At 31.1% G+C, this 24,142-nt stretch overlaps 8 protein-coding genes and 1 non-coding gene across 9 annotated transcripts; 3 read left to right on the top strand and 6 right to left on the bottom strand.

The window, feature by feature from the left end:
* Positions 1–1,586: 1,586 nt before the first annotated feature.
* BX663DRAFT_486358 (uncharacterized protein) lies at positions 1,587–4,989 on the top strand (the record flags this gene model as incomplete). The annotated part of the gene is made up of 5 exons (XM_051524671.1): positions 1,587–3,135; positions 3,379–3,380; positions 3,591–4,489; positions 4,604–4,920; positions 4,952–4,989. 5 exons carry the CDS (start codon positions 1,587–1,589, stop codon positions 4,987–4,989), a joined length of 2,805 nt encoding a protein of 934 aa, XP_051383094.1.
* Positions 4,990–5,328: 339 nt separating this feature from the next.
* Positions 5,329–7,888, bottom strand: BX663DRAFT_486357 (ribonucleoside-diphosphate reductase large subunit; the record flags this gene model as incomplete). The annotated part of the gene is made up of 3 exons (XM_051524670.1): positions 5,329–7,683; positions 7,754–7,785; positions 7,870–7,888. The coding sequence occupies 3 exons, from the start codon at positions 7,886–7,888 to the stop codon at positions 5,329–5,331; spliced, it is 2,406 nt and encodes an 801-aa protein (XP_051383093.1).
* Positions 7,889–9,590: 1,702 nt separating this feature from the next.
* BX663DRAFT_531153 (cytidine deaminase-like protein) lies at positions 9,591–10,021 on the top strand (the record flags this gene model as incomplete). Its single annotated transcript, XM_051530363.1, has 2 exons — positions 9,591–9,743; positions 9,809–10,021. The coding sequence occupies 2 exons, from the start codon at positions 9,591–9,593 to the stop codon at positions 10,019–10,021; spliced, it is 366 nt and encodes a 121-aa protein (XP_051383092.1).
* A 2,323-nt stretch (positions 10,022–12,344) lies between these two features.
* Positions 12,345–13,946, top strand: BX663DRAFT_509579 (phosphatase 2C-like domain-containing protein). Its single transcript, XM_051527639.1, has 7 exons — positions 12,345–12,660; positions 12,718–12,798; positions 12,884–12,930; positions 12,951–13,014; positions 13,086–13,165; positions 13,233–13,374; positions 13,423–13,946. The coding sequence occupies exons 1-7, from the start codon at positions 12,558–12,560 to the stop codon at positions 13,884–13,886; spliced, it is 981 nt and encodes a 326-aa protein (XP_051383091.1). The 5' UTR covers positions 12,345–12,557; the 3' UTR covers positions 13,887–13,946.
* Positions 13,947–14,954: 1,008 nt separating this feature from the next.
* On the bottom strand, positions 14,955–15,026 carry BX663DRAFT_t77. The gene has a single exon. It is a non-coding gene; the product is annotated as a tRNA-Cys (tRNA).
* A 728-nt stretch (positions 15,027–15,754) lies between these two features.
* BX663DRAFT_509575 (uncharacterized protein) lies at positions 15,755–17,206 on the bottom strand. The gene is made up of 3 exons (XM_051527638.1): positions 16,542–17,206; positions 16,112–16,467; positions 15,755–16,051 (listed from the first exon to the last, which is right to left on the bottom strand). The coding sequence occupies exons 1-3, from the start codon at positions 16,712–16,714 to the stop codon at positions 15,876–15,878; spliced, it is 705 nt and encodes a 234-aa protein (XP_051383090.1). The 5' UTR covers positions 16,715–17,206; the 3' UTR covers positions 15,755–15,875.
* Positions 17,207–21,503: 4,297 nt separating this feature from the next.
* BX663DRAFT_415746 (uncharacterized protein) lies at positions 21,504–21,743 on the bottom strand (the record flags this gene model as incomplete). The annotated part of the gene is made up of 1 exon (XM_051522348.1): positions 21,504–21,743. A coding segment is annotated over one exon (240 nt), but the record flags the coding sequence as incomplete, so codon positions are not given.
* Positions 21,744–22,218: 475 nt separating this feature from the next.
* Positions 22,219–24,111, bottom strand: BX663DRAFT_60872 (uncharacterized protein). Its single transcript, XM_051532262.1, has 8 exons — positions 23,887–24,111; positions 23,770–23,826; positions 23,581–23,652; positions 23,414–23,526; positions 23,193–23,352; positions 23,029–23,138; positions 22,847–22,975; positions 22,219–22,784 (listed from the first exon to the last, which is right to left on the bottom strand). The coding sequence occupies exons 3-8, from the start codon at positions 23,632–23,634 to the stop codon at positions 22,625–22,627; spliced, it is 726 nt and encodes a 241-aa protein (XP_051383087.1). The 5' UTR covers positions 23,635–23,652; positions 23,770–23,826; positions 23,887–24,111; the 3' UTR covers positions 22,219–22,624.
* BX663DRAFT_434326 (uncharacterized protein) lies at positions 22,353–22,502 on the bottom strand (the record flags this gene model as incomplete). The annotated part of the gene is made up of 1 exon (XM_051523061.1): positions 22,353–22,502. A coding segment is annotated over one exon (150 nt), but the record flags the coding sequence as incomplete, so codon positions are not given.
* Positions 24,112–24,142: the final 31 nt, after the last annotated feature.

Here is a 24,142-nt window from a genome sequence, read left to right as displayed (position 1 = left end):
GGCATCTCATAAGTTGTACAAAATAATGTCAACGAAACACTTTAAACATATCTCTATAGGTATTCATCCTTGAGACTCTGATCCATCTGCTTTTATACACAGATAGTTCATTCACAGCTGGAATAGGGTACCTTCAATGAAAGCAAATGTATTAGAAAGGAGCTTTGATGGATTCCCTCGACCTTTAGTAATGGAGGATGTTTCACTTGATAAATCAGTCTACCATGTCCATCCTGCAAGCTCGATACTAATAAACTACTTAATACCACATTACTATCTACACTACTTTCCCATATTTCAAAGAGTCAAATATAAACACACAATGGTATTATTAAAGCATTGTGATGGTGACCTTACGTTGAAAGCTCCAATACCCCTAGATGAACATGCCTTCAAGGGATTCTTAGAGTATAAATGAGACTTTTGTAACTTCCGGGATGGTCGCGACTTTATACTCTCCTACATCACTTGTCGACCTTAACTTACTTATTGTTCCTATACTCTAGCTGTCTATAACTTATCGTGAAGGTAGTCGCGTCAATGGATGGGAATCCTGGTTGGTTATCTAGTGGTACATTTAAATAGTGTGTATATCATCTGTATAGTCATTTTAATAGATCACATGTTACTGAACGTCAATATATACATGTATATACTCCTTTTTTTATACATGTCTAAAACAACTGAGGATCCATACTCCTTTCTTTTGAACATCTTCTCCTAATGCAAGTCTTTAAAATATCCAAGATATTTTCTGTTTGAGTTTACCGTTAGCCGATCCTCTTTTCTACTATCCTACAAAAAGTACACTAGATAAGACACATTTTCCTCTAGACTTACAAAGAATTGATTGATGATTGTCCAACTGAACTTGTTTGTCTCTTTACAAGCGTTTTTTATATATATATACATATTCGTAAATCTCGAAAAAACTAGCCTGGGTAATACAATGATGTGCTCATTAACCATCATATTAAATATTTGATCCTACCAAAATAAGTTTAAGTAAATATTCTTATCATTACTAAATTAAGAATATATCGTGTATTTATTGTAGATCTATCCTATATATGTGTACTAGCACTATACATGTAATTACTTTTAGTATGATATATATATATATATATGTAAATAGATGAATACAAATGTGCATATATACATACGTACATGCATACATACATACATACATACATACATATACACATGCAAATATGCAAATGCATTTGTACATGTATAACCATATATATGTATTACATAATAATAATCATATAACATTAACACAATCACTATATAGTTGTGGGAAAAAAATACATATTTATATAAAATATAATAAAAATATCCCACGTGATAAGATCAAAAATACCAAATAAAATCTTATCAGTAAAATGGATCCTTTCCCTCTCCCCCTTTTTTTTTGTATTTTCGTTACACTTGTTCCTTTCTCTCTCTGTCCGTCCTTCCTCTTCCCCCCCCAAAAAAAAAAAAAAAAAAAAAAAAAAAAAAAAAGGAATCTTCTATATAAAAAATCCTTATTTATTTCACATTACTTTTCCCTTTTAATCTTTCTTTTTTTTATTAAAAAAAAAATGGAGGAATATAATATCATCTCTAAAGAACAATCTTTTGGTTCTAGTAAAAAGATTCAATTAATCAATATGACACCTATGGAATCACTTTTAACTGTAATCGACTATTCTAAAAAACGTCATCATATACAACAAGAAGCTATGTCTATTAAAAGCATTTTAGACAATCATGATGAGCAGAATGAAATGAATCGTCCTTTAAAGAGAGCTTGTTATCATAAAGAAGAGAGAAAAGATCTAGTGACGATGACGTGTTATCATGCATCTATAGCACAGAAATCGTATGGTACAGAGAAGCGATTTCTTTGTCCACCACCCATCGTGATGATTTCAAATACAAATCAAAATCCAATTGTATCAATGTCAGTTGTATGCGAAACCACACAATCACCTTTAATAGAGCAACGTACATTATTAGATGAACATAAACAGGGGAGTTTCAAATATTTATTCGTCAATGGTACAGCAAAGGCAAAACAATTTTGTCTTCGAGTTCATCTCAACAATCCTCCTCATCCAACGTTTTATAGTAATCCAATTTCCATCATATCAAAGCCATCTAAAAAGACAACAAAGTCACGTAATATTTCAACGTGTTTATTTAATCATTCATACGTTTCTTTATTTAATCGTATTAATTCTCAAACTGTACGCACCAAATATTTAACCACTGAAAATAACCAATTCTGTGCAAAGCATTCTTCGTGGTCTCCATTTGAAATCATCATTCTGGGACAAAGGTCTTCTAGTGGGGGCTATGATGGTAGTGTAGCTATTACGTATGGTACGGAAATTATATTAAAAGATATTCATTCAAACACTTCTTCTCCGCCCCTTATTATTCGCAAAGTGAATAAAGGTCAGATTATACATGATGATTCATATGGTTTAGTAAGTCAAATGCAAAAGATTGTACTTCAATTAGCTTCTACAACTACGCCTTTATATTTAAATTCAAATGGAAATCCAATGACTTCTTCTACTTATCAACATACAAACGCTTGGACTAATTTTGTTGCTTCTAAAATGGAAAAGGATAAGACTGAAAGAGTAGATGATTACCTTTGCTGGACAATCATAGGTATTTCTAAATTTGAATGTCATTATCCAGAGGTACAACAACAATCCGCTTCATTCAATCATCACCCTACAACATTGAAACAACTTTCTCCTCCACCTTCTCCACCTACAACTCGATCTATTATACCTTATCCAATCATTTCTTCTATTCAATATATCGCTTCATCTCATTCTTTAAACATCACGGGTGAAAATCTAATTGAACCTGCTCCTTATTTAAAGGCAGTCACCTTTTGGCTTGGTGCTTATGGTCCATTAAAGAGTCATAAAATGGATAAAGAAGGACATCGATTTAGTATTTCACTTCCTGATACTCAAGAATTACTTGTTCTAAATCATGATATGTTAATAACAAGATTGGATGGTTCTCGTTATTTTGAATTACCTTTATTATTTGCTCTCCATGATGGATTTACTTATTATTCAAGAAAGACATTATGTTGTGATATTGCTGCTAATTATGAATCAAGTAAATGGTCTATTCTTCATCAACATGAATAATGCATTGTGTTACACTTGAAAAAAAAAAATTCTCACACATATGAAAAATAAGTGTCAAAAAAAAAATTGGGGGGAGGGAGGAGGAAAGAAGGTTTATTATTCTTATTTGCTAAAGATAAGCTATATTATGTCATATGATCTTATCTTTTTTTTAAAAAAAATTACCATAATAATTCTTCACTGTAACACTAACAAATAATAATAATTAAAGAGGTATAATATGGGTTTATAAATATCAATAAAAGGAAATAATCATAATAAATTTTTTTTCTCTTTTTTTTTTTTTTCATTATTATGTAATGTTAAAAAAACAAACAAAAAGGTGATGGATTACTGAGTTTAAAATAAGCTTTTTTTTTTTTTTTTAAATTATCACCCACAAGTAGAAAGGTTAAATTAATATTTTTTTTTTTTTTTCACAAGGAAAACAATGAGTCTTATTGTGTAGCCCTAATGAATCCTATTTATATTGACCCTTATGCACATCTTGCACATACAAGACGTTGGTTGTCCAATAATAATTCAAAAAAAACGAAACCATTATATGCAGAAAAGAGACAACAACAACAACAACAACAACAACAGCAACTAATAAAGAAATTTGATATCCAAGTGATTGACACCTTTTGTTTTTATTGGCCCAAGATGCATTCTTATGTCTTGGCACGTGTATTAGAAAAGACAATCGCCATCTTACCTCTCCAATCTTCTCGACTCGCTTTTCTTTATTTTCATCATCCTCCTCCTCTTCAACATGTTTCTCCACAAGAGCTTCGTAAACAAACAGCATCAAGTGATGATCGTTCAACAAACAGAATTCAAACCATGTTCAAAAGTTGGAAACACACTCTAGTTATTGATGATGATACTCAAGAAGACTTGTCAAATAAAGATGACGACAACGACAACGACGAGGAGAAGGAGGAGGAGGAGGAGGAACAGACATCGACGCTTTCAACTAATTCCTCTAATTCGACAAACGATACCTTTTCAAACAATAAAAAAGTCACCCTAAGTGATGTCATTTCTAATGAACCTAATCTATATGATGGTTGGATTCACGCCTCTTGCACAGTGACTGATGATAAAAAAAATAGATTTGACAATACTATCTTCTTGATAACAAAACATACTCATTTACGTTTCACCGCTCGATGTTTTTCTGAAAAAATGATGTTTATGAATCTTGTCAAATTAAAACATAATCATCAGTTCAGAATAGCAAATGAGTCATCTAAAGTAAAAGACGTTTCTATATTAAAGGAAGAAAATGGAGTAAATAATACTGAAGAAGATCGAATATTACCTTCAATAACCAACATGTAAACATAATAATAATATGAATATGAATATACTTGCTTGCTAGAGAAAATTCCACTTAGCTCTTTTTTTTTTTTTTCTTTCTTTCTTTCTTTCTTTTTTTTTTTTTTTATTAGAAGTGCAAATGATATACTAAGTCAATTTGAAACAAAAACGAATTGTCAATTAGAAAATATACATGGCCTTATTCGTAGAATCAATATGGCAAAAGAAGAGATATCGACTTATTATCATCAATTATTAGAATTAGATCAATCTTTAGATACCTTTATGGATCATACATTCAATATACAATTTGAGTCACCCAAGCGAGTTTTGGACTTTGTTAACCATCAATTAGCGGATTCTATCACTCAATTTCAGTCAAATCAATCTCGTATCTCTCTTTTACAAGAACGTGTAACGGTCCATGTTGCGTTCTTTAAAGAAGCAAGTCAACGTTATGAACAACAAATTAAAAATAGAGTTTGGAATCATGCTTGGCATCCTTTGTTATTTATAGGTAAAAAAAACAAAAACAAATCATATTCTATGTATGTAAAAGAAAATTAACCTTTCTTTTCTAGTCATTATTTGTTTTATTCTTTTTGTATACTTTTATTTTTTATCTTTTCATAAATTTATAAATTATTAAATATACATGTTTATTACTATTGTTTATTTATTTATTTATTTATTTATCTATATTGTAGTATAAATGATTGATATTATTATGTTTAAAGGATGAAAGGAAGAGATGAGATGAGATGAGGGGGGGTTATAAAATATTACAAAAGTATAAAAGATGGGGGGAGGAGAGGGGAGAAGGGGGGAAAAAAAAATGAAAAAAATAAAAGATATTCTAAGCACTACAACTGACACACACTTCATCATCGCAAACTACAGGAATTTTACTTTTTATAGTAGTATCATTGCCCTTTTCAGTCTTCTTGCCATTTTCTTCTGATTTTTGTTCAGTTGATTCCTTTTCATAGTTTTCAACTACAGTTTGATCCACAGTAAATTTAATAGCATCGACAGCAGGACGAATACGAAGATAATATTGACCTGTCTTTAAACCCTTCTTCCAAGCATAAAAGTGCATGGAGGTCAAACGACCCATGTTAGGTTTACCCACAAATAAGTTCATACTTTGACTTTGATCAATGAACGCACCACGATCAGCTGCCAAGTCAATAATCGTACGTTGAGAGATTTCCCAAACCGTCTTGTAAAGTCGCTTGAGATCATCAGGGATCTCAGGTACGTTCTGTACAGATCCGTTGTCGTTCATGATCTTGTTCTTGACCTTATCATTCCAAAGTCCAAGTCGGACTAGGTCCTTCATTAACCATTGATTGACAATTTGGAATTCACCTGATAACACACGACGCATGTAGATATTAGAGGTATAGGGTTCGAAACATTCATTGAAACCAAGGATTTGGGAGGTAGAGGCGGTAGGCATAGGAGCGAGAAGGAGGGAGTTACGAACACCATGTTTAGCAATCTTGGCCTTGAGTGTATCCCAATCCCAGAGGTCAGTAGGGGTCACGTTCCACATATCGTATTGCAGGATACCCTTAGAGACTGGGGATCCCTCATAAGTGGAATAGGGACCTAATTTCTCGGCGAGTTCACAGGAGGCCTCGAGGGCGGCATGGTAGATGGTTTCAAAGATTTGCAAGTTCAACTTTCTTGCCTCGGGGGATTCGAAGGGATACTTCATCAAGATAAAGGCATCCGCTAAACCTTGAACACCTAAACCGATAGGTCGATGACGCATATTGGAGTTATAGGCCTCTTGAACGGGATAAAAGTTGACATCAATCACCTTGTTCAAATTCTTCGTCAATACCTTAGTCACCTGATGAAGTTTCTTAAAGTCATAGACACCATTCTCAATAAAGGAGGGTAAAGCAAGGGAACCAAGGTTACAGACAGCGACTTCATCGGGACTAGAATATTCAACGATCTCAGTACACAGGTTACTGCATCGGATGGTACCCAAGTTTTGCTGATTACTCTTACGATTACAGGCATCCTTATAAAGTAAGAAGGGGTTACCGGTCTCGGTTTGAGCCTCCAAGATATGGAACCAAAGCTTTTGAGCGGGCATCGTTTCACGAGCGATACCCATCTTCTCATATTTCATATAGAGAGCTTCAAATTCATCGCCCCAGACATCAGCCAAACCGGGGGCCTCATGAGGACAGAAGAGAGACCAATTACCGTTTTCTTCAACACGTTTCATAAAGAGATCAGGGATCCAGAGGGCGTAGAACATATCTCTGGCTCTGATCTCATCACGACCAAAGTTCTTGCGAAGATCCATGAACATCATGATATCAGGATGCCAGGGTTCAAGATAGATGGCAAAGGCACCAGGACGTTTGTTACCACCTTGATCAACGTAACGAGCTGTACTGTTAAAGACCTTAAGCATGGGCAATAAACCATGAGCTTCACCGTTACAGCCTCCAATATAGGAATCCGTGGCACGAATGTCATGCACGTTGATACCAATACCACCTGCACTCTTGGAAATCTTGGAACAAATCTTGAGAGTCTCAAAGATGCCTTCGACAGAGTCTGATTTAGGTGTAATAAGGAAACAAGAGGAGAGTTGAGGACGAGGGGTACCGGCATTGAAAAGAGTGGGACTGGCATGAATGAAATACTTTTGAGACATAAGATGGTAGGTCTCGATAGCTGCATCAATGTCTTCACCATGAATACCAACAGCAACACGCATAATCAAATGTTGAGGTCTTTCAGCGATCTTGCCATTAATACGTAAAAGATAAGAACGTTCAAGAGTTCTAAAGCCAAAGAAATTAAAGTTGAAATCACGATCATAAATAATAGCAGAGTTCAAACGTTCAGCGTTATCCATCACAATTTTATAAATAGTGTCGGAAATCATAGGGGAGAGTTTACCATTTCTAGGATTAACGTAGGTATACAAGGCATGAATTACATCAGAAAAGGCCTTTTGTGTTTCTTTGTGTAAATTGGAAACAGCGATACGCGCAGCAAGGATAGCATAATCAGGATGTGATACCGTCATATAAGCAGCAGTTTCAGCTGCTAAAGTATCAAGCATTGTAGTAGTGATACCTTCATAGACACCGGAAATGACCTTTTGAGTTACTTTGACAGGGTCAACATAGTTTGTATCTAGGCCATAACTAAGCTTGTTAATTCTTGCAGTAATCTATTAAAAAAAAACAACATAAATTAGAAATAAAAAGTGATATTAAGGCTTTTTTCTATAGTGTCGTTACCTTATCGAATGCAACTTTTTCTTTACGACCGTCTAATTTAATCATATTATAATGTTGTTAGCCAATATATCTATATACATATATGTATTCACAATAAAGATAAAGCGATAAGTTACCTCTTTTGATAACAAACATGGCAATGATATAATGATTACAGCAAAAATTATTTTTTTTATCAAAGAAAGAAAAGAGAAGGAAGAAAGGGTAAAGATGGAAACAGAAACAGGAAAAAAAAAAAAAAAAAAAAAAGAAAGAAAAAAAAAAAGAAAAAAGGAGGGCTGTTTAAGGAAAAATTGGTATTTGTATTTATATGCTGAATAAAAAAAAACACGTAAAAACAAAATACTTTAGCCAATAACACTTTTTTAAACATGTCAAAATCGCGTTGGAACGCGCCCACATACACACACAAACACACACATACACACTTATGTTATTCCGATTATTAAAATACGAATCCCTTATTTGAAATTCAATTAATGATAATGACACGTTTCGGTGTAATATAACGCGTTTTTTTTTTGGTCGCGTTTATTAAATATGCTTTTTTTTTTTTATTTCCAGCAAATTAGTGACTTGATTAATCAATACGTCTCACATTAATAATAATAAAAATATACTATCTATACCTTTATTTCATATAAATAGGCTCAACTATGTGTATTTAACATAGTCTTAAAAATAAAAATAGTTAATTTCATTCATTCATGAACATGAATAATATAACGGGAGAAAAAAAACATAGATGAATTAATAAGAGTACATTGGGGGCCTTTAATTCTAAAATAAAATAAAGAAAGAAAATAGAAGCTTTATTTATATTTCGGCGCATAAATGGTTTTTTTTTTTTTTTAATCTTCTCTCCACTTCTTTCTTCAAATGTTGCGCATAAATGACTACGGCCTTGTTTTGATCAAAAAGATACAACTCAACTTTCAAACAAGACCATAAATAACAATACACCTTTTATCAAGATATATTTACTTTCTTTAAAATGTGTCAATTTTTTTTTTTTTTTGAAAGGAGAAAGAAGGGGTTGGTATGAAACGATACTGTGAGTTAAAACGATGTCCGCATTTATCTGATTGGGAATGGTTATAAAAGAAGAAGAAACAGAAACCTTAAAAAGATTTCCTTTATTATACGCTCTTATATACACATATACGTAAACTAAAGTAGTACAATTCCATAATCATGTCATGTATTACTTTTGCTGTTTCCAAAAAAAAAAAAAAAAAAAAAAAAAAAAAAAAAAAAAGGTTGTAAATAGCTTTTTCTCAATATAGTAACAAAAAAAACTATTCTCAATATTTATAAGACTTATTATTTAAAACTATATACCACGCAAAGGATTATTATATCTAAGGGAGAACTAGCAGAGATAACTAAAAGATGAGCCTCTAACATTTATTACAAACATCCTGGTGTTAACATAAAAGATTATCATTTGATAGATCAGATAATTAATAGCTTTAAAGACTACGGCTACAAGAAACTCATTTATTTGTTACTTTAGAATTTAATCCAATTATATGCGACAAAAAAAATTTTTTTTTTGAAAATGCAATACTATTTTTTTTTTCCTTGTGGCATTATTTTTGGCAAAAAGTGTATACAGCTAACTCTCATTTTTTATTTTATTTTGCATAATATTAAAGGGATCACAGGTACAGGTACTAAAATGAAATAATAAATTCTTGATTGCCTTTCCGCTTTTAAATGTTACATAAGAAAAACTTTTTTGTGGAATAAAAAAAGCAGTGACAAGTGACTGCTCTTATAATTAATTAAGCTTTTTTTTGGGGGGTTTAATAACCCTATATCCTTATATTACCTAATGTCAAAATATGATCCAGAATTTATGAGAGAAGCCCTTATTGTGGCGCAAGAAGCTTATGATAATTTGGAAGTACCTGTTGGTTGTGTTTTTGTATTAGATAATGAAAAAGTTATAGCTAGAGGTCGTAATAGACCTAATGAAAGTCTTAATGTATTATTTTTTTCTAAAAAAAAGAAAAAAAAATATATATGTGATTAAACATTTATACAATGTAGGCTACTCGACATGCAGAAATTGAAGCTATTGATCTTATTTTAAAAGAAAATGATAAAAGTATTTTTGAAAAAATAGATTTGTATGTAACGGTGGAACCATGTATTATGTGCGCTTCAGCTCTTCGACAAATTGGCATTCGACATGTCTACTTTGGTTGTGGCAATGAAAAATTTGGCGGCAATGGATCTGTATTCAACATTCATTCTGAGTAAATAATGAATATAGAAAAGCTATATACATTTTTTTTGCATTGTTTTTAATTCTGTATCTCTAGTTCGCGATTAGATACTAGCCACTCCAAGGGATATCCCTCAGAAGGAGGCTTTTTTTATGAAGAAGCTATTATATTATTAAGAAAATTCTATATTAGAGAAAACAAACATGGTAAGTTTTAAAGATATAATATAAATTATACTACAGGCGAAATAGTAATTTATATATTTATTTGTATACATATAGCACCTGTCCCTAGAAAGAAAGCAAATAGAGTTCTCAAAACGGAAATTATACCCAGTAAACCTAATAAATAAAATGCAAATAAATATAAAATGCTTTCTTTTTTTTTAAAAAAAAAAAAAAAAAATAGCATCATTCGACTTAATTATTACTATTGTCGTTTTAAAGGAAGGATTAGAAATGGATTAAACTAATTATGCATGCTTCTTTGAGTATAAATGGGGTTTTCTTCATGAAACTATTATAATGTATTCTAAACTATATCTTTTATAATTATATTAGACTTTGTTAGTTACTCTATTATTAGCCAGTTCTCCGAGTTGCGAAAATATGGAAGAATAATCTAGGTAGTAAGTCATTATTTAGTAAATTTCTGGATTGCCAAAAGAGTCATGTTTATATGATACATATATGTTTGTGCATAGATAGTGATAATGATATTATAATTTGCAAAAGATAACTTAGAAAGCTTCTCTTCATAAGTACAGTATTATTTTCCGCTTTTTTGTCATCTTACCTCTTTGATTATACCAATGACGTGTGTATCTTTCTCTTATTCTACTTTTGTCATATTCAGAAGAAAAAAAAAATAACGAATTGGGTAGAATTTGAATAGAAGATTCCATTTGAGCTATATTTGGATTATCAAAAGTATGAAATTGATGAAGCACCAAGTGGTAATTATGATAGCATGGATACAGTCTATGTCATTGTCAGTCCTAGAGGATGTAGACCTTTCTAAAGCACTTTATATCTCCAAATTATGTCAAGAAGTAAATCTTATAATGAATTATCCGTTATTTACTTACTTTATTCTATCATCAATATTAGCTAGGACGTCTTTTAATCGCTTTTTGGAAACTGTCTAATGTTCATTGCTTTCAATTGAAAATATTTTGATACCCGAGCAGTAATTGTATTTTGATTGTAAAGCTTGGATATGTGATTGCTGTTCGTATCGCTCTGCTTTAAGTTTTTAATTTTTTTTTTTCTCCCTGTGTTATATATATTCTTCAATTACAACTCTAAAGCTGTAACTTCTGTAGTTAATACACCTTTATTTATACTAAAATATCTCATATATATCATTCTCTCTTTCTTAAGAGGTCTTGAGGTTGATTTAAATCCCGTATAATTTTAGTCCCTATACTATTAACTATTTGACATTTTACTATTGATGTTGCCTTTTCAAAGTAATATATTTATCAATATTTTTAATAGACATTTTTTTGCTAATAAACACTGTCATTAGTTTTAGATAGATTTACTTTTTTCTCTTGTAACTTTTTTTTTTTCCTTTGAACCTCAATACTATAATACTGGGCAATCAAAGCAGTGTGGAAGGCATGCCTTCAAAAATAAAAATAAATACTAATAACTCATTCAATTCAGTAAAGCTATCAATTTTATATATTCACTAACAAATGTTCCTGAATGTTAAATCGTATCATTCCTATTATCCGTATATATGTTAGTAACGCTTTATTTTAATGATACCATATAATAATTACAATTCGCGTTATGATTATAATTCTCGCTTTATCGTTTAATGATTACACACTAGCATTATTTACAATAATTCCCGTTAAGAAGTGTTTACCTGATAAAATTCATGGCTATACGACTCAGATTAATTCAATAAAATATTACTTTAAATAATGTTTGTTCATTCTTTTATTTAACAGTTTATATCAGATTTCAAAATAAAACATAAATCTTTTTCTTTTTTTTTCATATTGCAATCTTTTTCTTTTAGATTATTATCAGTAACAATGAAAAATATTTATTTAATTCATTTCTTAGCATAGTGTTAACAGTTGATTATTAAACATGTTGCAGACTACTTGTCGAATTAGTGCAAGCTAAAATAAAGAATAAATAAAACAATAATGATCAATACATCTAATGATGTTAACTAGTTTGAATTGTTTTCTCTAATGAAGAAAAAAAGAAAAAGATTAGAAATTCCTAAAATGTGTCTCACTTTAAGTTTAAAATTTATTAAGAAATCTCAGGACTACTACTACTCAGACTGAACGTGTGACAAAGAAATACCCTTTTAGTGATATTATTTCTTTTTTTTTTTTTAACTTCATTTTTTTTTTTTCAAAAATTGGGATTTTTCTTTTTAAAAGCGTTTGACTTAAAGTCAAAAAAGAAGAAAGCTAAATACGAGCCAGAAATATTAAGACAATATAAAAGATCGTAATTTTATTTTAGTTTATAAAGAAAATGAAAAAGAAAACTAAATGCTAATAAATTAGACAAGCATTAAAAGAGCAATTACTGATCATGGGGCAAACTCTTTCTGAACCGATCGTTGATAAAGTAACTCATCAAGGGAAAAACAAAAATTTATCATACGGTCTCTCATGTATGCAAGGATGGAGACTTAGTAAGTTTATCATTTCTGCTATTTAGTCATCTTGTTATCTAATTTAAACCTTAAAAGCAATGGAAGATGCACATTGTGCTGAATTAAACATTGATAATACAAATGCAAGTTTTTTTGGTGTTTATGATGGTCATGGAGGTAAATTTATAATTTAATAGTCTGAAAAAAAAAAAAAAAGAAAGAAAGAAAGATCATTGACAAGTATATAACAATGTTCATTAAGGTTCAACAATTGCTCAACATACTGGACAAACACTTCATCGTCGCGTAGTTGGATCAGATTTTTTAAGAAAAAAGATTATTCAAACGCTTTAATAGATGCTTATATGAAACTAGATGATGAGTTGATGAAAGGTAAAATAGTCGGAAAAAATTTAAAATAAATAAATAAAACTGTCGATAATTAATTGAAAAAAAAAAAATAGATCAAAACTTTTCCTATGATCCTTCAGGATGTACAGCTGTCACTGCTTTAGTGACTCCTGATCAAAAATTTATATTTGTTGTAAGTGTACAAAAATCATTTAATTATACATGTCTATTTTTTTTTTTTTAATTGACCTTGTTATTAGGCTAACGCAGGTGATTCGAGAGCAATAATTAGTACAGCAGGCAAAAGTAAACCTTTATCTTATGATCACAAGCCTATTGATCCTACAGAAAGTCAACGTATTGTTAAAGCTGGAGGCTTTGTTGAATTTGGACGTGTCAATGGTAAGTAAATACTAGTAAATTATTTAGATATTTATTTAAATATCATAGGTAATCTTGCACTCTCGCGTGCTATTGGCGACTTTGAGTTTAAACAAAATAGTAATCTATCTCCAAAAGAACAAGCAGTTACTTGTTTTCCAGATGTTATTGAACACGCAATTACTGAAGAAGACGAATTTTTTGTTTTAGCATGCGATGGTATTTGGGATTGTATGACAAATCAACAAGTTGTAAATTATATTCGACAACAACTCTCTCAAAATATAAGATTAGAGGAAATTTGTGAGCAAATGATGGATCATTGTCTTGCACCAGATAGTGATGGAGGAGCAGTTGGATGTGATAATATGTCTGTTATAATTGTTGCCATTTTGAACGGTAAAACAGAAGAAGAATGGTATAGTTGGATGGCAGAACGTACTACTCTTAAAAAGGATGCTTTAGGAAATGATATTAACCCTGTAGAAGATGGTGATACTACAACAGAAGAAGACAATATCACTAAGCCATGATATTAAGATATTCATTTTACATGTATAAATAAATTTGTTAAAAGTAGGATTGTACAATAATTGATAATAGTCAATGTGAATCTATGATAGTTATTATAGCAATATAAACAGAATATGTTTTAATTTTACTGCATACATAATACATAAACTCTTTTTCCTTTTTTTTCTTAGAATTTATTAATATTGTATACATTTGATTTTAAAACATATTTTAGGAAGAAAATGAGAGTATAATAATATATATTATTTCTTAATTCTTGATGAAGAAAATTATTATGATCCCTTTAATTAGAAAGTTTATACAATATCTCCATCTTTTCCCTCTATATCGTTAGGTCTTTTAACAACGCTTTAGTATCTTATATCATTATGCTGCCTTCTTATTTTTTTATAGAGAAGAGGAATGGATTAATAAGGTTCTTCAAGCAATACTGAGTTCTCAGTGAAAAAAAAAAAAAAAAAAAAAAAAAAAAAGGGGAGGGGGCAGCAGTTAGTACCAAGAGAAAAAAACCAAACAAATGGAATCAGCTCAACACATTTCTTATTCATATCAAAATAAATTATTTTCAGGTGAAAAAATGGTGATATTTTGTCAAATATTAAAATAATTCTAACGTTTATAAAGTTTCTCAAGTTAAAAAATAAAATGTTATTCTCTTCATCTGGAGACACTGTAGCTTCAATTAATTCTTGATAGTTAACTTAAATGTTGATATTTAGTTTGATTGTATACTGTTTTTATTTTAATGTCAAAAAAAAAAGGCAAGGGGAGACAATAGTGTCGTATATTGGTTTTGAAGTACGTACAATGTTTATATAACTAAACATACTAATTGGAAAACGAGAGGGAGAAGGCGTCTTTATTATTATTATCTTTTTTCGAAATAAACTATTTAAATTATTTCTAAACGGTACAATTGTAATATTCATTGTAACTTCAAAATAGTAAAGCAAAAGAAAAGAAAAGAAATTAGTTTTACGTCTAAAATCATTGTATATGGAATGTCTTGTTATTTCATAACAATGAAATGACAATATTTGAGGACATTAAAAAAAATTTAAAAAATGAGAGAAATCCGTGGATTGAACACGGGACCTAAAGATTTGCAATCTTCCGCTCTACCGCTGAGCTAATTCCTCTTTGTTGATTTATGAGGTAATGAACGGATAGTTACAAACACACCTTCCTAATTTGGAAAGCATCACGTGACTTTACGTGCCTCTCCGATTAGTTTGTATTTAAAATGATCTTCATTTTGGAGATTTACTTTGTTCAATATTTTAGTTATAAGAATGAATCATATTAATATAGAGTAAGCATAAGTAGCACTATAAAAGACATTGTATCTTACTGTATATAACATCTTGTAAATAATATAAAACTTATTGACATCCAATCATCTAAATGTGTCAACTACATAAGATATCGCGTCAGTTATAAATATTTTATTTTTATAACGTTGATAAAGGATTCAAGTCGTCTTTGATCCAATAAAATAAAATATAAAAAAATATTAGGAACATACACTCATATCAAACAATAATTTTTTCACCCAATATATAATCCATAGATCAGTCTCTTGAGTCAACACAATGTATATCTGAGTACTAACGCTGTTTCATGACTTATGTTCTTTAACAACTATTTTTATTTCTTTGATTCAGGATTCATTAGTATAAACACAAGCAGTTGTGTAGACACAAAATAATTTTTAACCTTTAATTCTTTTATTTTTTGATTTATTTTTTCTTTTCATTGAATAAACATAATCTCAAACTATATTTCCTTTTGTTCTCTTTTTATTTCTATTTCTCTTTATTGTATTACGTGCCATCACATGTCTGACTTTTTGAAAATAAATTGCCCACTGTTTTGCAAATAATTCGACTAACTTCTCGTCAAAATAATTACAAGTATAAATAATGGTATTGAATGACTTTATTTCTTTATATTTTTAAAGCTTCATAAGTGATGGATATACAAATCAACTAATTCAAATTAAGAGCATGGCTTGTTACAGCTTCTTTCCACGCAAGGATTGATGGGATTTTTTTGATGAACGCTTTTAGTTTTCTTGGCGTATTGGGGATCTCCATGGTTGCGTCGATTTTTCTATACATCGTATCATTAAATATAAGGAGCTTTTCAAAGTATATGTAGTGACCTATTACAAAAAAAAAAAAGGAAATTTAGCATAAGCTGGAGACATATGATGCTGTATTACCATAACATCTCATGCTAAACATTCGGTTAGTTTTAGCATCCTTCATAACTTTGATCATACTACTATACAGCTTTTCAATGTCTTTTGAATTTTTTCGAGATAAGGTTTTATCATTAATCCCTCCTGAAAATTCGATTAGACCTGGGCTAATCGATTTCTTCCCAACTTTAAAAAGAATTCCATCAAATTTGCTTCGGTCAGTAGAATAAAATTTTCTTCCCAGCCATCCTAGTTCAATCACATCATTATTGGCAATGAACAACTGGTTTACAAGGTAGATTATCAGATAACTAGCTGCTGTTCTCTCGAGCATAATCTTATTCAAGGGGCTATTTGGAGAGCTCATTAGATCCAAGCTACAGATGTGCGGATTAGTGATATGTAAATATAAACAATATGCCAATTAAAGAACCCTTTTTGTGCTACTTACAAGTACCGTATCGTTATTTCCATAAAATTAGCGTCATCGTGGGCGACGAGGTCAAAGTCTTTACAATATCCAACATCATAGAGTGTTTCACGTAATGCACGAGTTGATAATGGCGCTTTATCGAGGGCATTGCTAAACTCACTGACATAAGCGGACATTGGAACCGGATCCATATTGGCTGCCTCAATTATTGCGTTAAATTGATCAATTGGGATCTCTAATTTCAATATATCCAGAGCCGTTGTTGATGATAAATCAATAATTTGTAATCTGACAACTCTACTCGATTGACAATCTTAGTTCTGCAAATGAACGAATATAATAACAGCAACAAATACTTACTTGTCAGATGCGAGATTTGCCGTTTACCGTTACGCAACCTCAGTACCACTTTCAGTATCACTTTCAGCACCGCTTTCAGCACCGCTTTCTGTCCAATTTTCTTCTCCTTCTTCTGCTTCGTTGACTTCTCCTGACTTTCCGGCTGTCTCATTAGGAACTGTATCCAAGTTGTGGGCCTAAGTAATTCATGAAATTGATGAGTTGAGCTGCTATGGATTGACGCATGTTTTGATAAGCAAAAAGTTAAAGAAAGAGAAAAAGACAAAAGACAAGTCTGTGAAAATTTCGTGTAGTTTTTATTGAGAAGAATAATACAAAAATTGTACAAGGAAAAATTATGTGAAAATGTAAAGGGTTATTTATATGTTTTTGCAAGGTAAGTGATATTAATAGAACTATGATTTGGATAAGCAAATATTGCTATAATAAAGCATTAGTCATAAATATTTTCTCCGAATAATTCTGCCTACAATAAGATCTATTTTTATTCTTTTCTGCCTGAGCTGTCGCTGTTACTAAAAATATTAAATTATTATTTCTGGGGTAAGCGACGCGTCAATATTAATTCACAGTGAACATGTCAGCTATAGCAATACCAATTATTTATATGCTACTATTATTATTATCCTATAAGATATTATTACATAACAATACTCATCTTTATAGCTATCTATATATAATATGTATGACTTATAAATAATTATGTAATTGAATATAACAGTCATAATCCTATTGAATTATTATTATTACATAATATAATGTATATAATTATTTTTAATGCTCGAACACTCAAACAATGACTATTATCAAAACTGAGAGTGGAATGAATATTATGCTGTGAGGCGCAATATATTAGTTTTATTTGAATAACCTCTTTATTATGTAATAAATGATGGTTTATTTCTATTAACTTGATTATAAAGGCTACTACAATCATAACAACGCACATTGATGTATAAAAGTAATACGACCCTGTTCAGCAAGTCTTACTATTTCATTATTTGTGGTTTTGTTGAGACATTTATTGTCCATTGATTTTGGATCCTCAAAGTTCTTTGCATACCTGATTCGTCCTTTTGCTCCCAATACGTCGCGTATTATTCTTCAAATTCAGACTTCACATCATTTTGCACTTAAAAGTTTATTAATATTTGCAGCATGCATCGCACTTAGATAATATATACTAACATCAAATATTGATTTGGCAATAGAGACAATCTTCGTAAGCGTATTACTTTGACCATTTGATAATGTCTGTAATAAATCTCTATAATGGCAATTGGTCACAGATTGATTACTTTTAAAGGTGTCTGCAAATTTGAAATAGTCAAGTCTCGGCTTGGAATTATTCAACACCGAGTCTAGCCAGCCTTTATACTTGTAATTCTTCTGGAGTCCATAGACTTTCGTGTTTTTAGTTTTTGTTTGAGTTTGCATATTGGTTGATGATAAAAAGTAGAAAGTTGTTTCAGAGTGTATGCGTGTCATGAGCTGACTTATAATGTCATGTTTCATGATTAAACATGCGGATCATAAATTCATTTAAGAAATTCTATCCTAACTCTCTCTTGATCCGCTCCATCTAATAATATTAAAATCACTAACACTTTGTTGTCAACAATATACCTAATTCGGTCGTAACTAATACTTTTCTGATTCACATCCTATCCTCAGACCTCTTTAACAATTCTTATAAATACCCCATCAGTTTAAATTCATAAATAAAATAATTGACTTTAGAACTATTGTTCGGTCTCGTTGACTCTTTTGTCTTATTATTATTTTTATTTTCTAATATTTTTATTTGATATTTTAAAAGAAATATCACAATGCGCTTAACTGTGTAAATCAGAAAATTATCAAAAAAATAGTGACGCGTCGCATCGAAATACGTCATCAAATTTATCGATAACCAGTTTTTTTCTCTTATTCTCCATTTTTATTCTCTGACGTTATTGAGAAGCAATGGTTAACGAAGTTGCTATAAAATTATATACTTTCAATAGAGGTAATAGTTTGAAGCAACGGCATGCCCTCTGCCAAGTCCTCCTTTGTTTATGTGGATTAGATTTCGCACTATCCTTTAACATAGGCGAAGGATGATGTCGTTTTTATCCTCTTTTCAACAATTTGGTTACGAATGCAGAGTGTCTTCCACCCAATAACGCCACATAACAAAAGCTAAGTACCAATTGTTTTGAGTACAAAAGATAAGGAAAGAGAAAACAAGTCTGTGAAAACTCGGTATAATTTATTTCTATTAACTTAGTTATAAAAACAACTACAATCATAACAAGCACTTTGGACGTTATGGATAAATATGAGGAATTTAAGGTTTACTACATCGTAATAGACAATGCCCCTATTCATACCAACAAGGACATCCAACTCTATATTGAGGGTAGAGGTTATGGATGTATTTATCTTCCGCCCTACTCACCAGAGCTTAATCCTATTGAGCAATTTTGGTCTGTATGTAAGAGTAAGATAAAGAGAGAGATACTTTTAGACGAAAAAACATTAACCTCGCGAATCAAGGATGCTTGTAACAGAGTACTTATCAGTGACCGTCAAGGTTTCTGTAGGTATTCTATCTCAAAATTTAGCGATTGTTTAGACCGTAAACCCATTTAAAAGAAATAAATAATTTGGCACACTTGATCCACCAACATTTGAACCAATTTTAAAATAATTTCTGAGCCTATTTTTTTTTTATTTTTGTGCCTAATTTTTTTCGGACTTTGATCCAACTTATGCGCCAATAATTTCAGGAAATAGTGTATACGTATTCATGAAGTGCAAACTCACCAAGTGACGTCATTTGGATTGTTAAAACTCGTTTTTATTGATGGTTTAAAGTTTGAAGTGCACAATATGGTTGTTGCTAATTTCTTGTGTGAATTGTTCTCTTCAATAATATGAATTGCATTTTGTACTTATCCAATTGTTTTTCATTTCATTGATCATAACAATCTTCAGGTAAAAATAGTTTCTCTATTTGAAAGTATGCTAAAAGAAGCTAATTTATATTTCTTCCGCAGTATATATATATGGAAATGTGGAATGACCTCTCTATAGTACAACATGGACTTGTATGACTCTCCCATTTGGCTTGTATCAGTAAGTAACTATCATGGTGCCAATCTGTTCAATGCTATTGCAGTTTTTGACAATTGTACCATCGTGGTAGTTTTATTTGCTGGGTTCATACCTGTTAAGTGGACGTCCTCTCATAGTTCATATAGCTGCATAGATGTCTGCACCATTTTTATACTTTCGGAATCAACATCATTCCCTAGATATGAATATATATGTTTATTTGAATACATGGATAGAAGGTAGTGAAGTGGTTTTTGGTTGGTTTAATAACACGATACTCACCATGACGTTGATTATATATTATAAATGTAGTAATTAAAGTAAATCATCAAATACTCTGAATGCAAAAGTACTGTTTCTTTCTGATTTTAAGCAGAGTCAATCTATAGAATTTGTTCGAAAAGCTAAATTCATAGCTTCAGTCTTAGGCTTATGTTTCTTCTTTAGCAATATACGTCAAGTAATAAACTCAACTTTCTAATTTATTATAAAATATTTTTCTTACTTTTGTGATAAAGAATAAATGTTTGAAAGAAGTTTTATGTTCCTGATAATTATTTAACTCCAAATTATGTAATGTTTGTTCACAAATAAAAGACATGCATTTATTGTTCTTTATGATGTATACTTTTTTATTTTTATGTACTAAAAAAAAACTTAAGCAGTTTCAAGAGATATTAAACTAATTATATCTTTGTCTTTTACTTATGTTTGATTCAAGGGATGACGATGAGGAGCTGGATCTTGAATCAATTTGAAAAACCTTCTTCTTCTTGACTTAGGTCGATGAAGGTATTGATATTAGCGATCATTTGCTTAAAAAGATCGTTTAAGTTCCATAGCCAACCTAAAAACAGGGGCAATTGGTTTTTCGGAAGTGACAATGATGTTGGGATTGAAGTGGATCTTTCTAACAAAAATACACTGTATCCACATCCAATACTAGTCAAACTATAAATGTAAAGTGTATTCACTGAAGTTTATATTGAATATAATTAGATTTCTACAAATCAATAAGGCTTTTTTTTTTTTTTTTTTTTTTTTTTTTTTTTTTTTCAGCGCTACTTACAATAAACTTACAGACTATAGAGTGAGCTTGATTTTTTTAAATGCTGTTGCATTTGGGGTGGGAGAAGTCATTTCAATATGATTTAATATAGCTCCCATATTTTTTGCAAGTTTGTTCTTCACCCAAAAAATGATTTTTGCTTGTCTTAAAGTTGGGACAAGACACACCTTTTGCCAAAACGGTGTCGTGCTAAAAAAATTTAAGATGTCGCACTTGATACTAGTATCGGCGACAATAGCAGGGAGTGTGTCTTTCTTGAGCACAAATTCTCTCTTTACACCACTCTTAACAACTGACCAAAACTGCTCTATTGAATTAAGCTCAGGAGAATACAGTGGCAAATAGATACATCTATAACCACGAGATTCAACAAGTGCTCCAATTTTTTTGGATGTATGAATAGGAGCATTATCCATTATCAAGTAATGTCCCTTCATCTCAGGATACTTATCTATTTCGTACAAAACGCTTTCGATAAAGTTAAGGTAATGATTAGTTACCGTACCTTTCGGAGCAACTTTTCCCTGCTTTGTCAACTTTCGCTTTTTTGTAAGCGGAATGGGCTTTCTCAGACAGACTTTAATTAGTCCCTTAGCTGATATAGCTCCTAAGGTTGATAATAGGTTTGCTCTTGCTGTAAACACCTTTACAGTAGGTGTCTCTCCTACCGGTGCCCATCCTTGAGTTCTTCTTGAATTGGCATGGAAGCCTGCTTCATCGATGAACACACAATTGGACATGTAGTCTATGTCCTTATCCATCAAGCTTTTTACCCATTCCTTTCTAGCTTTACTCCTCTCTGGAGTATTTCAGTTAATAGGTTCTAATTGAACTCTCTTTAAAGAGAATAGCCGTAGATCAGCCAAGTATTGATAAAGAGTCCTCTTACTAATTGCTAGATTATTAAAGGCACGCGTCATATGATCGAGTGGCTAGCCAACTGTAGAAGTAGGTTCTTTGTAATAGAACTCAGTAACAACATTCTATGTTGCCTCTGCTAGTTCACCTTCCGGCTCGATGATTCTCAGACGACTGACAGTCTTGAATAATGAGTCAGGATCAGTCTCCCAACTTCAGTACCATCTTTGGACTGTTCTTGGCTCCAGTTTAAGCTGTATGGCAACAACTATCGCGCTCTGTTTCGGGTAGATATCCACCAAATGAACAGCATGTGCCTGAACCTCGTTGCTTCGGTTTCCCTTCAGAGATGAGTCTCCCTTATTATGATATGTTTTTTCTTCTTTATTATTACTTGCTTCTGGCTGAACGTCTTAAACTTTTTCTTCCGTAGCAAGCATATTTCATACTACTGTCATATAAGCAGTATAAGATGATAATTCATCAAGTTTATACGGATCCTCCTCATCTTCAATCTCCATAGGATCATTCCCATCCTCATCTACAGTTTTTCTGTTTCCATCTTCCATGATAAATTTATAGCTCATTGTTGAAGTAAATTCGAGAAAAAAGAAGATGTCGTTTAACTTATGCAATGTCTTTTTTCTAGAAAATGCGACACTATTTTCTCAAAATGTGCGACACTATTTTTTCTTAAAAATACGACATCATTTTTTTAAAAAGTGCGACACCGTTTTGGTAAAAGGTGTACCTCGCAAATGCTGATTGCAAATTGGTGTACTTTGTGTAGCATAATGATATCCATTTTTGGTCCAGATTGCGTGCGCTGGTCATCATTCATGTTTGCTGCGGCACATTGCAAATGAGGCTCTCCACTAACAAATAAAATAAATGACACTTTAAAAGAGTGCATAGTAATAGTAATTATCATACTTACAGTTTGAATCTAACTTGAAAATCATACAAAACTTCTTTCAAAGCAGGGTAAATGAATTGATGTGTGTATTCAATTTCGTTTAGACAACAATGAAATTTGTTTTGGTCATCTGTTTCGAGTATATCACCACTGATAGTTGGCATCAGTAATTAATATAATATTGTCTAAAATGGCACACTTACTATAATTTACAAATTTTCAATACTTTCTTCTTGTTTTTGGTACCATTAGAACTTCTTATTGCTATTTTTGCGTTCTTTAATAGATCCTTTAGTCTCATGGTTCCTGCATTCTAAATCGATTTTTAGATGACAAGTATACTGTTTTTGAATTTTCAATTAATTACCTTTACAGAATCTTTCACAGAGATTGATGTTTCTGCATGTATATTCATGTAGGATCTATAATCATTGTTGTACTTTTTGCGTTCCTCTTTCGTAAATACTTTATACGTGGAACTACTGAGCTTGGAGGTTGAAAAATCGATTATATGATAATATAAAAGACTAAAAGAAAGTATGTTTAAATATATAATTCAATGATAAAGCAATAAATATATGGGCTTACTCTATCTTATGAAGCTCTTCTTCATGGTTCAATTTTTTTCGTTCTATTTCAAGTCTTTTAAAAATAGACACACTTGATAGGGGAGTGATACCGCCTTTTTCTGTTTGTCCATTCTGTGACTATAATAAGTTAAAATGGATTCAACTTCAGTGTTTGACTATACTTACAACGAACAAACTATTCACCATAGAAGTACGCATCTCCATGATATCCCGTTTCATTTTATTTGACAATAAATGCTACAATTTATACAATTCATTAGCTGTATTAATGGTTTTTTTTTTTTTTTTTTTTTTTTTTTTTTTTTTTTTTTTTTTTTTTTTTTTTTTTTTTTTTAAATGAAAAACTACACTCACATTTTTACGGGCTACTTCAAAATCAACGAAATCAAAAAGATAGTAGTCTTTGATTACCTTCAAAATAGAATATTAATTGTTGTGTTGCTAAAATATAAAAATTAAATTGAATTTTACTTTAATATTGGGGTTTGCCTTTGCAAATTCGTCGATTTGAAGAACCCAATATGCTTTCAAATCAAGCGAAATGTTTTCAGATTGTAGATTATTACAGTATAACTCTATTTTATCTCTTTCATTTTTAAAAAAAAGTTGAGATAACGAGTTTTCTCTTCTTTTTGATAGCGTAATAAGCCACTTTTGGAATTTAATTATTCACCTTTAGTTGTGAATATAATGATGTGTTACATAATATCTTATAATATACAGATCA

The sequence above is a fragment of the Cokeromyces recurvatus genome (assembly GCF_025118155.1).
Source record: "Cokeromyces recurvatus strain NRRL 2243 chromosome Unknown BX663scaffold_12, whole genome shotgun sequence".
NCBI lineage: Eukaryota > Fungi > Mucoromycota > Mucoromycetes > Mucorales > Mucoraceae > Cokeromyces > Cokeromyces recurvatus.
This window is presented reverse-complemented; position numbering and strand designations above follow the sequence as displayed.